The sequence below is a fragment of the Toxorhynchites rutilus genome, chromosome 1, assembly GCF_029784135.1.
Source record: "Toxorhynchites rutilus septentrionalis strain SRP chromosome 1, ASM2978413v1, whole genome shotgun sequence".
NCBI lineage: Eukaryota > Metazoa > Arthropoda > Insecta > Diptera > Culicidae > Toxorhynchites > Toxorhynchites rutilus.
The window spans coordinates 31383403-31400055 of NC_073744.1; the positions used below are offsets into that span (position 1 = coordinate 31383403).

At 40.4% G+C, this 16653-nt stretch overlaps 2 protein-coding genes across 2 annotated transcripts in view; both read right to left on the reverse strand.

Annotated features, from left to right (window-relative positions):
- Positions 1-382: 382 nt before the first annotated feature.
- LOC129780180 (ionotropic receptor 40a) lies at positions 383-14461 on the reverse strand. Its single transcript, XM_055788179.1, has 7 exons — positions 14452-14461; positions 2233-2834; positions 1482-2172; positions 1281-1421; positions 864-1218; positions 562-806; positions 383-510 (listed from the first exon to the last, which is right to left on the reverse strand). Exons 1-7 carry the CDS (start codon positions 14459-14461, stop codon positions 383-385), a joined length of 2172 nt encoding a protein of 723 aa, XP_055644154.1.
- Positions 14118-16653, reverse strand: part of LOC129764507 (ubiquitin carboxyl-terminal hydrolase puf) — a 29427-nt gene continuing 26891 nt past the window's right edge. The window contains exons 17-18 of the mRNA XM_055763646.1: positions 16408-16615; positions 14118-16337 (exon numbers count right to left, since the gene is read on the reverse strand). Of these exons, the coding sequence (XP_055619621.1) occupies positions 15487-16337; positions 16408-16615 (1059 nt within the window). The 3' untranslated portion in view covers positions 14118-15486. The remainder of the gene's footprint in view (positions 16338-16407; positions 16616-16653) is intronic.

Consider the following 16653-nt stretch of genomic DNA (forward strand, 5'->3'; position numbering starts at 1 on the left):
TATATCTCTATTGACAGGTAATACTGCACTGTCTTGTTTACCTTCACCACCAGAGCTACACTCTAAATTCAGGATACCACAACCATTGAACATATATATTCTATATTCTATAGTTACACTGGTCTTTTGTTTCTTTCGTTTCTTTAACAATATAGTTCAAATGAAGAGTCTCATAAGCCAAGACAGTTATTATATCCTACACTATATACCTCATTAAACCAAGCTCTTCCATATTTCTGGAAATTCGAAAAAATAGTGGTTCCATCGTTACGAAACATTGTATGTTAACAAGTTCTAAATCATGTGTATATATCAGCTATTGAACTCTTGGGATTGCCAATTGATTTTCAGCGTTCATATATTGTCGGACAAACGAAGGTCTCTAATGAAAACGAATAATTTTGTTTCTGAGTTTTAGAAGGAATAAACAAAATATATTATAGATTTTCCTGAAACAAGCGCACATCAGCTTGATTCTTTGAGCTTTGTTTTCCACGAGTAATGCAATAACTGAAATAAAGAAAATCAGTTTATAATCATTCCATTGCTTCAATTTCTCACCTCCAAGCACATGACCGCAAGCTAACGCTAAAAAAGCACCCTGTAGCATTCGTAGACTCAACGGCTGCAGTTTCTCATTACTCTCGGGAGTTTTCTTCGACTTGCCTGTTTCATCTTCCAAATTCTCCGATTTGGTACTCTTCGATGATTCATCCGTGAACTGTCCAGTTTGACTGCCGAACATTCGCTCATATTCTGCAATCGTAATCTTCTCGATAATTCCCGCCTCAAAGAGCCGCATTATTCTGAAATGGAGATTCATGATAAATGTGGAAATGCCAACCTCAAACGGCATTCCGTACACTTCATTCAGACTATCTAGGAATGGCGATCCATACTGCACTGCCACAGCAGAGTATCGGGTGTACAATTTCTCGCTTAGCTGGAATCGATGGGCTCCGTATCGTTTCGTATTGTAATACAAAGTCTCACGCCCTCCAAACATGGCCCTTTTGGAGTTAGCTATCAATATACTAATTCCTTCTTCGACAGACGACACCAGGTATGATTCATTGCTGGACTGATGCAGAGTGATACGATAGAGTCGCTGTAGAATGCCGGAGCTATTGATTAGGACAGCTTCGAAGGCGCTTTGCCTCTCAATAAGCAGCTGGTAATCATCGCGTTTCATTAGAACTTCCAGTTGCTCCAAAGTTTCTATATTCACGAGGAAAAAAAATTTAATAACGTTTCGTTTATATCAATTTATAACGGAATACTTATTGGACGCTCACGGGCAGGTCTAGCCAACTGCGAAGTCAACTGCGCCGAATAGACATCCCCCAGGACATATGTTGCGCATAGCCACAGAAGTATGGAGAAAAAGCGTGACACGTGACCGTTGTATGGAATGGTGGCAGCTGAGAAAAGCAACTTAGATAAACAATTATACCAAAACAAATCCACCCTCTAAATCTTACACTGCCTTAAGTAGACATTGATCGTGTACCAAATACATCGATCCAGACTTGGATGCTGTGGCGTCTCAGCGATTGGAGCCCGATGTGAAACTCCATAATTCATCTCCTGAATATACAACATATGATAAAACGGTGGCGTGCGTCTCCTCCTGTTTCTCGAGCCACTCGTCCATTGTTCCAACCGAAATGGCATTGAGATGATCAGGTACAGGATTGGGCCAGAAACGAGAATAGTGATCAACACCAAGGGCCACACCGTAGCCTGAAAGGGTCTTACCAAGGCAAATGCCTCGCTCAATTTTCTTGGAGCGTGAGTTACAAATGCAGCTGAATCTGCCAGTGTAAAGAATGAGAATTCAACTGCTTTCATTCGTTCCCACGTTACGGCCACATCCCCAAGAAACAAGTCCGCCTCCCTCCGCTGGAGCATACCCAAAGCCCCAGAGAAACTGGCGTTTTCCTCGTTACCAATTGTATTACCCTGTATTTTATCTACCGGCTCCACATAGTTGAAGCTAAAATTCATCCGATCGGCGATCAGCTGCATTAGATTGTAATCTCTACCCCCAGTAACCTCGAAGGTTGTTTGTTCAATGTCAGTGCTGTTTGTACTGAAGCTCAACTCAGTTTCGGTTTCATTGTACAAAGACTCGTTAAATATGCTGTAAGTGATGAAGTGCCATGGAGGTTTCTGTGAAATAAACGAAATTTTTAAGAGTTAAATGTATAACACAATCCCTGGAACTGATACATGGATGACTGGAATGGTGAACACTCGTCCTTCCAGATTTTTGTACACTTCGGTAGGAACGGGAAGCAGTGGCACCCGTCTGAAGGTCATATCATTGCCATCGAACCAGTTTGTACTCAGCAATACTCCTCGGTTGTTCGGTTTCGCTTGGTTGTAAAAAATGCGGAAGAAGTTCTTCCTGGGATTAGTGATAACTGCAACCCGCAACGGTTCCTTAAGGAGCGATTGGTCCAAATCGGCCGGAAGGCGGGTAGTACCCCAATAAAAAATGTACAAACTCAACCGGTGCGCCAATCGTCCTTCCACGATGGCCTCAATCATTTCTTCTGGCTGACAGAACAGCAAACTCGTCGTTTCCAACGATTTTCGCAGATTATCGCCAATATAGCGAAAATAGTTGTTCAGGTCGTTGAATATGCAAGTTGGTATACTGTGGTGATGGATCATCACGGTTAACTGGTCGATCTTGTCGATTTTGGTCTCATTCAGAACCAAAATGGCGAGTGTTTTGGGAGCGAGTAGGTTTATCATTTCCGACAGCCCGAAAACCATACCGGAATGGTTAGACTGGTCGACGATCGGTGAAAGGTGGGCATATCCTCCTGAAGAATAGTTGTGGAGAGATGTGTGATAAGTCAGGTGCAAACCATTGGTAAGCTCTATTACGAAAGGAACAGTACATCTAATGCATTTTTGAAGCTCAAAAAATAGAAACGGGTATGGAAATATTTCATCGATGTGTACATGTGTTCTAATTTTCGATGACACGGCACATACACATTTCCGCTGGAGTGACCCCAATGGTGACCGCATGAGAATTTCAAGTTCTATCTAGTTCTATCTAGTTCTATCGCGTGAAATAAAATCTCGTAAGAAAGTCACATGAAAAAGAATCCAGTGTATAAAGCGAGATCTCATCACAGTTACATAACAACAAGCACTCCGCCAGCGCGTTGTACGGTTCTTCGAAACGCGTGAAAGTCAAGGAAAAAAGTTTACAGTAGACCACTTTTGGGACGAAAATGTGCTGGTGAGCACTGTTTACTGGATCCTGGCATCCCGGAACGACGAGCGGAAGTCCGGTAGTAGTCGTCCGGCAAAGATCATGACGGAATCTCTGAAAAAGCTGTTCGAAAACAAGGACGGTACGAGTTTGCGTGACTAAGGCCGCATATTTCGCTGCTCCTATTCCTACATCTACAGAACCCTCAAACAGAAGGGCATCGTCTGTCGGAAGAAGACTAGGTTCCCAGAGTAAACGGATGAGCAGATAGCGACCGTGAAATCTCAGTGTCGGTGGATGACGAAGAATTATCGCGGAACGTCGTTCGTGCTGGACGAAGAGAGTTATTTTTCGCTGTTAAAGTGTCACATTCCCGGCAATGACCGGTAGAGTCTCGATCGAACAGGCATCGAGTGCGGACGCTTATTGTTGTCGTTCCGTGCGTTGTTCGGGAGAGAGAAAATGGTGTAAGCGTTCGAGCTCAGTTTTTTTGTGAGTAGTTTGCACCCAAAAGTTTGTGTTTCTGGTGATAAATTCTGTGTTTTTGCTTCTATTAATTTTATTCATTTGTTTTATGGATGAATCTCAGAAATAAAAGCGTAAGGTCAAAAGTTGTTCATCGGACGAAGGTTTTTTGATTTCGTATGTGTGAGTGATGTTTCAGATTTAATTTGTGCTCGCGTTCACCACTCACTTTGGTGTTATGGCGTATGTAATTAGTTCTGCGTAATGCGTGTTAACATCGTACAAGTTTTTAATACAGTTTGTGAACTTATTCATAATCGAGTTTTGATTTTTTAGTTAGTGCTCCATATCAATCGTTCTTTGAAAATTTTGCTTGGTGTATACGAAGAATAGTAAATGGTGAACTTGAACTTGTGTGAGAAAAGTGTGTGTGAGAAGAAAAACCGCTCTACAAGTATGTGTTACCAATTCGCAAGTGAAGTCGATATTTATGTCTTGTCAAGTTCTTATGCGCCTGTTTGTGAAGCTATTTGAAGTGAGAACTATGGAAACAAACGAATTCTTCATTGAATTATGAATATATGCAGTGGGGATATCACTGATAAAAAGATTCTCGAGAGCAGAATAATGCGTAGGAAACAACTAGGCATCCTTATTGAGCGATTTTCTTTTAATCATAAAATAGAAAAAAGCTCAAGTTTACTCGCATCAGTGCGAACAGTCACAGAATAACTAAAAGATTTTATGTGATTGACTCGACTATGACAGGTTTTGAGGGCGTGGAATATTACTACTGCAAATGATTCTGGTGGTAATCATTGCAAGTGAATACCGTGCGAAAAAATGTTTGTTTTTATATAATTTTCACTTGAATTTCAAGATGATGCTCTGGTCAAGAGAAGATATATATTTTTTATTTCAGTTTATTCTGTTTTGTGGTTTTCTTTTAAATTTCTCGGTATGTAGTATGTAGTCGGTTCGGTTTGTAATAAAACAGTTCATTAATAGCAAATAAATGCACAAGGAATCGCGAAATATGTAGCCGATCTGGTTTTTCATACAGAAGTTATTTGGTGTCCTTCTAGATTGCCGAAAGAAATCTCGGTGTACTCAATGTTATTTATACGCGGAAGTTTCGGGTGCCAATATGAGTGAGTTCGAGTAAGAAATTGATAGGAAATATAACAACTGCTGGCAGCAACCAAAGTAATTTAGAATTCACTACAGGTGTGCTACATTTTTAATATCGTACATCAATTTTGTGAATTTAACTATCTAAAAAGTGATTATCATTACCGGGTTTTAGTTAAAAAATTTCGCGTATTTTTCGCATGGAGTAAATAGGATAAGAGGTTTCTGTTAATTCAATAAGTTTCTTCCTCAGATTACCTAAAGATAACTCTGCCGCATTTAAGATTTTCGGAACTCCGTTTCATCGAGGGGTTGATAGTTCACGTTTATATTGTCACATCACTTACCACAGTGAATCCTGATCCATACCTCTCCCCACTAACAACTATCCCTTCCATGATAAACGCTAGGGAACCACGCTATAGAGGTGACCCTTCTGGCCTTCGGGCGGCGAATATCATACTAACATTCCTATCCTTTCCCTGGTGACTGTAAGGACGTGGCCGGCGTCGTTATTGACCATTTAAAGCTCGAATCGCCGAGAATTGCACAACTAGAATGATTTGCTAGTCCCAAGCGTCATTCTGTGTGTTCTTTGTGCAATTTGGTTGGTTCAGGTCAATCACGGAGAGCAACTACGAATTGTACAGTCTACCCAAGCTCAAGCTCAAGCTCACATTCCCGGCAATGACCGGTACTAAAGGGTGTGTCACATCAAATTGCATCACGGAAAAAACGCTGTAGAAATTTAATTTTTAGGAATTATATCTTCAGCTTTTGCTCATAATCAGATAAGAGTGTATAGATCACGTTGGCCATGCTTCACTATCAATTTTTCGTAAATTTGGAAAAATGTCGTCGAACGAAAAAGAGCCTCGTGAATTAATCCTGTGCACTCATTTCGAGAATCCGGAGTTGTCACATCGGGACATCGGTAAAATGCTGGGAATCGTCCAATCCACGGTCAGCAGAGTACTAAAACGATACTTCGAGAACCTAACCATCGACCGGAAGGTGAAGAACGGCAAAAATGGATGCTCCGTCAGTGAAAAAGATCACAAGCGCGTAGTTAAGTAGTTTAGACGTGATCCGAGAAGTTCGGTCCGGGATGTCGCCAATAAGCTGAATTTGTCAGATTCATTCGTCCAGCGGACCAAGCAGCGGGAGGGCCTGCGTACATACAAGGTTCAGAAGGCTCCTAACCGCGACGAAAGGCAAAACATGGTGGGGAAGACGCGAGCCCGGAAGCTGTACACCGAAATGCTGACGAAGCCGCATTGCCTGGTAAAGGACGACGAAACCTACGTCAAAGCGGACTTTCGTCAGCTGCCGGGCCTGTTGTTCTTTTCCGCAGAGGACAAATTCAGCGTTCCGGAGAAGATTCGCAAGCAGAAACTATTCAAGTTTGCCAAAAAGTACATGGTGTGGCAAGTGATCTGCTCTTGCGGAAAGCGGAGCGCCCCCTTCGTGATGACTGGCACGGTAAACGGGCAGGTTTACCTTAAGGAGTGCCTACAGAAGCGCTTACTACCACTATTGAAGCAGCACGAGGGCCCGACCATCTTCTGGCCGGATCTCGCTTCGTGCCACTATTCAAAGGACGTGTTGGAGTGGTACGAAGCCAACGGGGTCACCTTCGTGCCAAAGGAAATGAACCCGCCCAACGCGCCGGAGCTTCGCCCAATAGAGAAATATTGGGCGATTATGAAGCAGGCCCTCCGGAAGAAAAAATGGATTTCTGTTAAAAAAAAACTACAACCTGACGTTGTACAGAACCTAAGGGACGGGGTAAAGAGGAAGGTGCGAGCATACGGGCTTGGGCTCGAAGTATGAATAAAAAGAAAATGCCAAAAGTTGTTGAATAATTTTTATTTTACTGTCTAAAATTTTCGAAAGGATCGGTCTACTGGGCGAATTTCTACAGCGTTTTTTCCGTGATGCAATTTGATGTGACACACCCTTTACACCAGCGACAAGGCGTCCAAATACAAGCATAAGTTTGAGAAAAAGTTATGCTGTATATTGCAATCTCCGACAAAGCGATTTCAAAGTCCTGGTTTAACAAGCCGAGCGGACATGCGATCAACCAGAAGGTATACTTGGAGGAGTGCCTGGAGAAGATTCTGGTTCCATTCTTAGAGGAGCATCATTCTGATGGGAAGTACGTCTTCTGGCCGGACAAGGCGTCTTCCCATTACGCCAAGAAGACGTTGGCGTACCTAGAAGGAATAGATAACGTACGTAACCGAGGAACGGAGATCGACCAACTTGTCCCAGTGTCGTCCGATCGAGGATTTTTCGGCTCCCTCTGTGCCCTGGTGTACAAGAATAATTGGCGAGCCACGGACGCCAAGTAGCTGACCACGAGGATCCGGAATTTCACCCGGAAAATGGATGTCAGTGCCGTCCAGGGCTTTTGTGCATCTCCACCATGTTGCGTTGTACGGCTGAGCACGGCTCCTTCGCCAACATTCGCTGACTATTTTTTGAAGAACAACCGTTATGTTTTTAATAAAAAATACTGAATTGCTTGAAATATTTTCTTTACAATATCGCTGAAGAAATTTTCATTTTTTATTGAACACCCGTTGTAATGTCCATCAAAGTATACTTCTTGTATATCTAAAATACTATAAAATGCAAAAAAAAAAACGATTTTGCTCTTCAAGACAGATCAAGTCAACAAACAGCCAACTAGGAAAGAAGTGCATTTGTATTTCGGGCGCAATGAGTGATTCCCAGAGGCAGCTGCATGTTACATATTACATTGAAGAACTTTTCTTCATGGTATATAGCAAAATGTATTCTTTTGAAAACATTCTTGTCATAACATACCATGTCACACTGTCGGTTCATGTGAACTTTAGCAAAACTGAAACGTCTTTCGATGGGAGATGGTGTAAGATCAGGAGCTCTGACCTTTCTAGCTCTCCTAATGTAAGGACTTTTTATCAAAATTTGACGAATAGTGTCCTGTCTCCTGTGTTGCGATTGCATATTTTTAAGCGTTTCTAAAATGTTTCCCGAAGATATAATAAATAAAATAATTCTCTGAAGGTATGCGACAAGCAAACCAAACAACTCGAGAAATTTTGACAGTTGCACCGATAGCTTTCACTCGGTCGATACTATCGAGTTGCTCAGGTATAATAGTAAAATAGAGCTAACGAGCAAAATTCTTAATGACTCGATTTCTATAATAGGGTCCGATGGGATCGTTTCTGATACCAACATTTTATTGGTGAAATGCATCGAGTTGTTCTTTTTCTCTCTCTTTAAAATTTATAAATTCTGCCGATTCAAACCCGTTTTTCAAGTTACTTTTTCTTATAAAATTGAACTTGAGGATAAAACTAACTAATAAGTCATACCTCTACCGTGGTTTAATTCAGAAAGCGCGTGAATTCGCTCATCAAAAATGTCGAACAAATAAGTACCCATCCTGGAAAATTTATTAATTAAGTTACATGAACGATTCAAGTTTAACAATCGAATTGAGGATATAGTGGAATATGTACGGAACAACATTTTATTGACAAATCTTACGAAAAGTTTTTCTCGAATTCACACCCCGATTCTGTACCGAGTTCGAATTTGCCTATTTCGATCGTTTTGCCCGTTATATGCTCGAAAACAAAGCAGCTCGAACGAAATGAAGATATAATAATATAATAAAGATAGAATAGAAGATAGAAGAACAACTGGAAGGAAACAGGGAATGGAATTTACCAAGTCGTTCGAAATATTTCGAATCGATCGAAATACAGAACATGGGGTGTTAAACAGAAAACATATCTGATTGCATGCTATTAGGTGTGAAAAAGAGAGTAAATTGGAACACTAGGGAGTTGTGAAGTGTACGAATATGATCAGAATCTCAATGGTAACTGTCGTATTCCTCGTTTGCCGATATTTTTTTTATTCTTGTTTCACATGGTTCTGCACTAAAGATCGAATACTGGATGACGTGAGAAATCAACATCAATCGCGAAACGCATTCAAATTCGCTCTCTCTTTTGTTTGCAACCTTTGTAAACCCTGTCGGATTCGTTCTCTCTTTCTTTCTTTCTTTCTTTGTTTTTAAGAGGCTTTAAACTTTGAAGTTCATTCGCCTCTATAGTTCACTCTTTTGTACCTTCACGATTTATTTACTAGATTTTTTTTGTTTTCTTGCATGCCAGCACACGCGACAACTTGCGTTTGTCAATCGCATAAGATTTTGCCTTTCTCTACACTGTCATTTATATTTGTACATTTTGTAGTGTTATTTCATCCACGCTTTTAATGATCCTCGCAGAAAACCGAAAGAAGTTTGAAATGAAATTGTCGAACCTAATTTTTGAAAATCATAGAATTTAAACAGATTCATCATATTACCCGCAGTAACGTTTAGGTAATTTACTCTTTTTGTTAAGATTTAAAGTGTTGTCCTTTTAAGAATGTTAACCCCTTGCCTTGTTAACACGACGTGCACCCTTCACCAGGCATCTCCAACCAAGTTTGCTTTCCATATTTTTGCAATTCCTCTGTCATTTTTGATCTGTCCATGAGACAAAAAATTCATGGAATCCAAGATCATCTACGATCCAATGTTATTCCGTCGATATTTTCGGAAAAATATGGGAAAGTTAGATCTGATAAAATGTTCTTTACTGACGGTTGATTCATAAACGGGTCCACTGGCTTCGGCATCCTCAATGAAAATTCCAGTGATTCTTTCAAACTCAAAGATCCTTGTTCCGTGTATGTCGCTGAACTGGGTGCGATATATTACGCATTAGGGATAATTGAAACATTGCCCATCGACCACTATTTTATTTTTTCAGACAGTCTCAGCTCAATAGAGGCAATCCGCTCAATGAAAGTTGATAAACGCTCATCTTATTTCCTAACAAGAATAAGACAACTATTGAGTGTTTTGGTCGAAAAATTATTCAAGATTACCTTAGCATGGGTTCCCCCTCATTGCTCGATTCCGGGGAATGAGAAAGCGGACTCGCTACCTAAGGTGGGCGCTTCAGAAGGCACACTTTTTGAAAGGCAAATTGCTTATAATGAATTTTTTCACATTCTTCGTCAGCACACACTCGTAAGTTGGCAGCGCATGTGGAGTGAATATGAGTTCGGTCGTTGGTTACACACGATTATCCCTAAGGTCTCGACGAGTGCATGGTTCAAGGGGTTGAATGTAGGTCGTGATTTCATTCGCGTGATATCTCGGCTTGTGTCCAATCACTACAACCTAAACGCGCATCTCTATCGCATTGGGCTCGCAGCAAACAATCTTTGTGATTGTGGCGATGGCTACCACGACATCGAGCATGTTGTCTGGTCGTGTATCCGGTTCCATGCTGCCCGCTCTCAGCTCACCAGAGCATTGAGGGCACTAGGCAGACTATCGGTTATCCCCGTCCGGGATATCTTAGGTAGCCGCGATTCTGATCTTCTGCTTCATCTATACCTGTTCCTCAGAAACGCCGATGTCAACGTTTAATGATGTTTCCTCCGTTGTATCCCTGTATCATATCCCTCCTATCCGATCGATAAACTTTTACTTAGTCGCGGCAATACATACACATACTCTTTACAGATACACAGGTCGAAGGTTGTGCAGTCCACTGAACATTCAACAAGAGCCAAAGGTTGTACCACTCATGACAACTCTACACGAGCTGTAGATTGTACCGCCCAGTGACTATTCTACCCTGGATTCCTCGAGTCAAGAGAGATGCACCACGATTGATATGAGGTACAGACTAGGGGGGCGTCGCTGATTAATGATCAGTTGCACCCCAATAGAAAGTATCCCATGTCGGCCGCACATACATAGTACTGGAGACTGCAACATCCCAATTATGAGAATCTTTGTAATACTAACCTCGAGCCAACCGCGAGTAATCGGTTACATATTACTAACATAGTCGTAAGACAAAAATTGTCAAAATATTGAACTCCCGGCCCCGTCAGGCTAACGCCATATGTGCCTTAATAAAATATATATTTTGGAAAAAAACCCCTTGTCATACGATTTAATTTCCTACAGCACGGCTCAAACACGAGCACATCGAGTCGTTGCGCTACTCTGCTGAGCGAACAACATACGCCTGGAGCTATGTAATCATTTCACATCGATATACCACGAGTGAGGTTCGATGTTGTACGTTTGGCCCAGTCCAATCGTCACGAGTGTGGTTCGATGTTATACGTGAAGGGATTAATACTTTTGTTTCTCCAGGTCTGGATACCTTGGGACCATTTTGTAGATTGGAAGCAACCATGTCATGCATCCATCAATGTTTCAATGACGGAGCTATTGTTTATGAACGCTGTCAACAAGGCAGGCAGATGCAGGTTTTTAGATCAGCCGTATCAGACTGCACGAGAGAAACGTTTTTTTTTATCCCATTTGTTTATTTCAGGCTCATTAGCATTTTATCTGTAACAGAGCCGATTTTTTCTTTTTTTTTAATCGTGTACATGTCACATATTTATCATATCTATAATTAGCACATTACACAGTTGCCATTTTTCGGCGTTATAGTATTCCTTCTATATACATATAGTACATTACATTTCACAGTAGCCATTTAGGCGTAAGAGTATTCGTTCTGTTCTTCCATTGTCCAGTTAGACCGGACAGCGGAGACAGTTGATATGATCATTGTTGAGTTATTAATAGAATAGCAGCCCGATGTGTCTTGCAGAGCAGAGCAGTTGTATGGATGAATCGATCTTATTTCGACCGTGGATCGATCTCCATCGCTGATGATTGTTACGTGGACGTATTTATTCGGTAACAACACAAAGATGGTCAATGAGGGCCCTGAGTTTTTTAAACTCACGATCGATCGCTTACTAAGCGAACGCGCAACCAATGTGGCTACGGAGACCCCCAAGAGAGAAACGTTGATAAATTATATTTTTCATTGTGAATATTTAGAAAAAAAATATATGAAATCGCGTAACACACATATTTGTACATCAAATATGACGTTTTTAGGAAGAAATATGTATCCATTTACCATTAATGTACAAAAAAACATGTATATTCAAGCAACTTTGCTCGTTATTTACTGATCTAACGCGATGACCCTTGTAGCATGGTCACTGTCTAAATACGTTGACCATATGGTACCAATATACTAGAAAATAACAGTTAGGATGAAAAGTTCATAAGGTTGACGTCTTGATGGCACCTCTTGCAAAAATCTACTTGACTATCACAAAGCATCATCTTTCAGTGGATACGTGTCAAAATTTGACAGCAATGGTCGATTGGTTCGTGAGTTATAGCATTAAGAATGAAGCAACTTTTGTTATTGTGAAAAAAATGGAAAAATCACAAACCAATGGAAACTATGGCAAAATTACATGAATTGGGCATGAATTGCGGAAGCTATTCGGCTTCCGCATCCACCGTATTCTCCAGATCTGGCTCTCAGTGACTATTTTCTATTCGCATACCTGAAGAGCTGAAGACCATAACTTTTGAACTACTGAACCGATTTAGATAATCGACACATTAAATTGATGTTAATAAGCTAGATTTGTTTGGAAAAATACAGCGGTTGCAAAAAAAAAATCTATTTGCATAGATCAAGTCTAGTCGCATAGGGATATCGAACGAAGACTGAAAACTTGAACTTTGAAAAATCATATCTCAAAAACTAAGAAAAATAGCATCGATGATATCGAGATATGTTATGTGAAAAATCCTCAGCTTTCCAGAAAAAATATACAAAAATATAACGCCCTCTAGTTCAAAGCCGGGAATGAAATCTCTCTTTTTTGCGAGTTTGATATTTCTTCATAAAAGGCTGGCCCATTGGCTTCAATTTGATATGTCGATTATCTAAATCGGTTCAGTAGTTCATATGTTATGAATTTTAGAAAAAAATTGTATATTTTAGTCAATATTTTTGTTTGGCGATTTTTCGATCGATTACCGGAAAATGGAAGAATGGAAAAAATTATTCTTGAAGATTGGAGTTTCTGTAACATCAATAATCAAAATAACACCAATGGCTTTTGTACAAAAATATTTTTTACAGCTTGATTGTTAATGGGTTGATAATTTCAGGGCTTTTCAGCTGACACTAGTACTTCATTCAAAGATGATAAACGCTTTGCGTATAGAAACGACGAAACGTTCGCAACGAAAAGTATCGTATTGGAAAGGGTTCCCAAACCGTGCACAAGCGTATTTTATTTTGTATAAAAACAGAGCCGAAATATGAATTCATTTTTTTTGCAATAAAATTTGTCAATGTAATGGGGGCGAAGCCCCATCTAACGAGAATAAGGAACCGAAGCGGTCAAAAGACGCCGGAAGTGGCGGTCCTCGCAAGCAAACCTGTGTTCCACCGATTGTACGCTTAGTTTGAAACAGAGGGGGCGATGCTTTAGTTAGATCCGACCGAGTGTTAGCAAACACCGGACGACATATGATTACTCGTGGCTTTACGTTTGCCCGGTTATTCATTGCTTTGAAATATGAATGAAATGATAGCAAAAACGATGTATGAAAGAGGCTAGTAGAGAACGCTTGTAGGGTTCGAGCTTGTCGAACCGAAACATGCAGAAAGTGAAGATTGGTATGAATCCATGTTTTCGGAACGCGCAGAAACTGTTGGGTTGAGATGTTGTTTGTTAACCGTTTGAGGCCGGGGGAGATATACTGCAAAAGTGCGGCAAGCGCGATAGCGCTATCCCGCTTCCCGACCTCAAACGGGTGAACATTCCAATTGGTTGTCTCGAACTATGAAGTTTACTTTGCTAGCTGGAATCAAATCATGTAGAAAATCACGAGCATGAGATGAAACGGATTTTTGGGCACTTTGGATATCACATATTCAAATCTTACCGTCTGAAAAGTGATTTCTATAATTTTCGTGAACATGCTCTAACGCAATAACAGATTTATTTACCTGCAGTACCGGAAAAAATTTGTCCAATTAATAACAAGTAGATGGGCAGCATCTCACAAATAGAGCTCACAAACTTTTTGAAATCAAAACTAAGCTGGGTCATCTTTTATAGAGTAATCCGCCAACTGGAACGTAATGGAATTATGAAAAGTGCATGAGAATCGTTTAAAAATGTCTTTCATAATTAATCACTTACTACTATGAGCCTGTCAGCACCTCATCATTGGACTGACAGCTCCAGGTTCGATTTGAACAGCATAGAACTGTGAGTTACAATCCCGCATAACCACCACATCTTTCGAAGGCGGTAGTATTGCTTCTTCAAAACAGGTGCCGCAAGGAAAATAATGAAGACCGCGTTTTTGTGAAAATTTAAACATTAACTTTTTTCATGAAGGAGTCCATAATATTTCACCTCGATGAATGTACATCCTGTGTATTTCTGGTTCCGTGTATCTGTATATGTGTGTGTGTCTGTGTGTGTGTGTGTGTTAATTGGTTGCTCAATTTCTTTTCGTTTCATAAATTCTTTTTCGATCAATAGTACTCCAATTTTAGTCTTTCTTCTCAAAGTATGTCTTCCTCCTTTGATGTTTCTATATATATGTGTGTATGTGTGTTAGGGTGTTCTTTGAATCATGGATGAAGTTTTTTTTTAGTTTATTTTATTCACTGCTATACGCGTTCTCTTACTTGTAGACATTTTTGCCTTTCACTCGTTGTGTCGCACTGCTACCACTGTCTAATCTTAACCATTTCGTTTACTGGTACTCGGTACGGGTGTATTTCATCTGGTTCGAATTTTCCTGTAGTAAAGATTTGAACTAAGCCTAATATCGGGGATAATTATCTTTGAACTTTACAACGATAAAGTCTGAATTTTTCCATCATTTCTCGTGTTACGTCATCGTTACGACTCCCTTATTTTTGATATAAATGTTTCGACAAACAGAGAAATCAAATAAGATTTGTGTTGTGTCAGCTTCTCTTTGCAGTTTAGATTCATTCTAGCGTTTCTATACGCTTCTTTCTATTCAAATAGGATGATATAACAAAACTTAAGGACATTTTGTAGACTAGCTAGTTTAATAAATACAGTTTTATAGTGTTCGTTTTTCAATGATCTAGAATATAATAATATAATCGTAATAATAATAATAGGTTCTCAATTAATCATAATGTTTAGAGCAGCAGTTGTAATAAGGAAAAAAAACAAACACAAAACGGCAGCATTTTCTCGCTAGATCGCTAATCGTGTCCTACTTGTGTTCATATTCCTGCTTGAATATGCTTCACTTTTTTTTTTAAACTATATGGATATAAAACGTGGTTATAAAAAAATACACGAGCACCTTTTTCCGTTAAAGAGGAAATTACTTTTTGATAATAAAAAAAATCTGTTTGGAATTCTCTCTCTTTCTCTCTTTTACTCGTTCGTACTTTCTGCTTCAAACGACTTTCTCCATTCACAATCGTTAAGCAAAATGATTATTTTTGAATTGCTAAATTTTAATTGAAATTTGGAAAACATTGCTTTCGCTATAGTCTGACATTTACAACATATGATCGAGTCTGTTTTTGGGTTTATTAAAAACAAAAAAAAATCTTACTTTCCTAAAACATCACAATTTTGGTTTACCGAAACGTTGCATAATACAGCTATCCAATTTGTTATCTCTACACACCCCTTCCTTGCTTCTTTACATTCTAACTTTCTAAAATTTGTATTCACGAATCAGCAATCGTTTTATCATCCGCCAACTTCGGAGATCGCTCCACTGTCGATTCGCTCACGACGTCCATCGGTTTGACGTCGGGCTCCTCACCAGAGGGATTTCTTCGTTTTATTTTGCTAGGACTCGGACAACTGGTCACAGAACATGGCGTCGTTGCTCCACAACCAAAGCTACTTTGCTTGACATCCGACAACTCCTTATCTTCATCTGGGACTGGTACCGATGTTGCAGATAACAAAGCGGCAGGTGTTGCTTCCTCCGTTTCCTCGTCGTCTTCGTCCAAACATTCAAATATCAGCTCGATGTGACTCTCGATGTCCTTGATGAGATTCCGCTGATACATATCCTGTTCGCTAAGCCTAGATTGAGCCACTTGTATCAAAGCAGAACCATTCTCATCATCGCACATCGTTGGTTTGTTAATGCTGCTACTGCTGCTTGTGCCGACAACAGATTCTGTAACACACTCGTCTATAATTCCGTCTACTTTCTGCTGCTTCGCTATTGAGTCCTGTTCAAAGTTTTCTTGCTCACTTTTCGTGTTCTGTTGCCACACAGAAGAATCATCCGGCCCGCTCAGTGGGCAACCCCTATCACATGTCTTCTCCTCTCGGCATGGTGGCGCATTGGACGATTCTGTTTTCTTTGTATCGTCGTCATCAACCTCTAGTGGTATTACGGCACTATCCTTCTCACATACGTCACTTTCACTGGAATGATTCATTTTTTGTGTTTGTTTGTGCTCCAATTCATGCTCCAGGTCCGCTATCGGAGCTCGCGAGTCGGATTGCGTTGTTTGCTGCACACTGCTGGTCGTTTTGCGTTTCTTCGGGGGAGTTTCCTCTGTAAACGTATAAGTAGATCAATACTCTCTGGATTTTGGTTCGAGGATTTCTGAAAAGCAAAACCTTACCGTCACTGTACATCTCGTCCTTGAACTTGAGTAAAATCGCGTGCAGCGAACTCTGGAGCAACGACTTCACCGATGCTGGTATTCCCGTGCGCTGGCCAATAATACGGATCGCCTGTAAGTCCCCGCAGATGTCCTCGAGGTTGGTCTTGTCCGGCAGAAGCTGACAGATGGATTCCAGCAGCCGCGGTACAACGAGGCGGGAGTTTACCTGTGCAGTATACGAAACAATGTTTTAGTGAAAATATC

Excerpts from the sequence above, each read along its gene's own strand:
- LOC129780180 (XM_055788179.1), bottom strand. Across the intron at positions 807-863 it reads CTAGATAGTCTGAATGAAGT|AATAATGCGGCTCTTTGAGG; the intron begins GTACGGAATGCC and ends TCTCCATTTCAG. Across the intron at positions 511-561 it reads TTGCGGTCATGTGCTTGGAG|TTATTGCATTACTCGTGGAA; the intron begins GTGAGAAATTGA and ends TCTTTATTTCAG.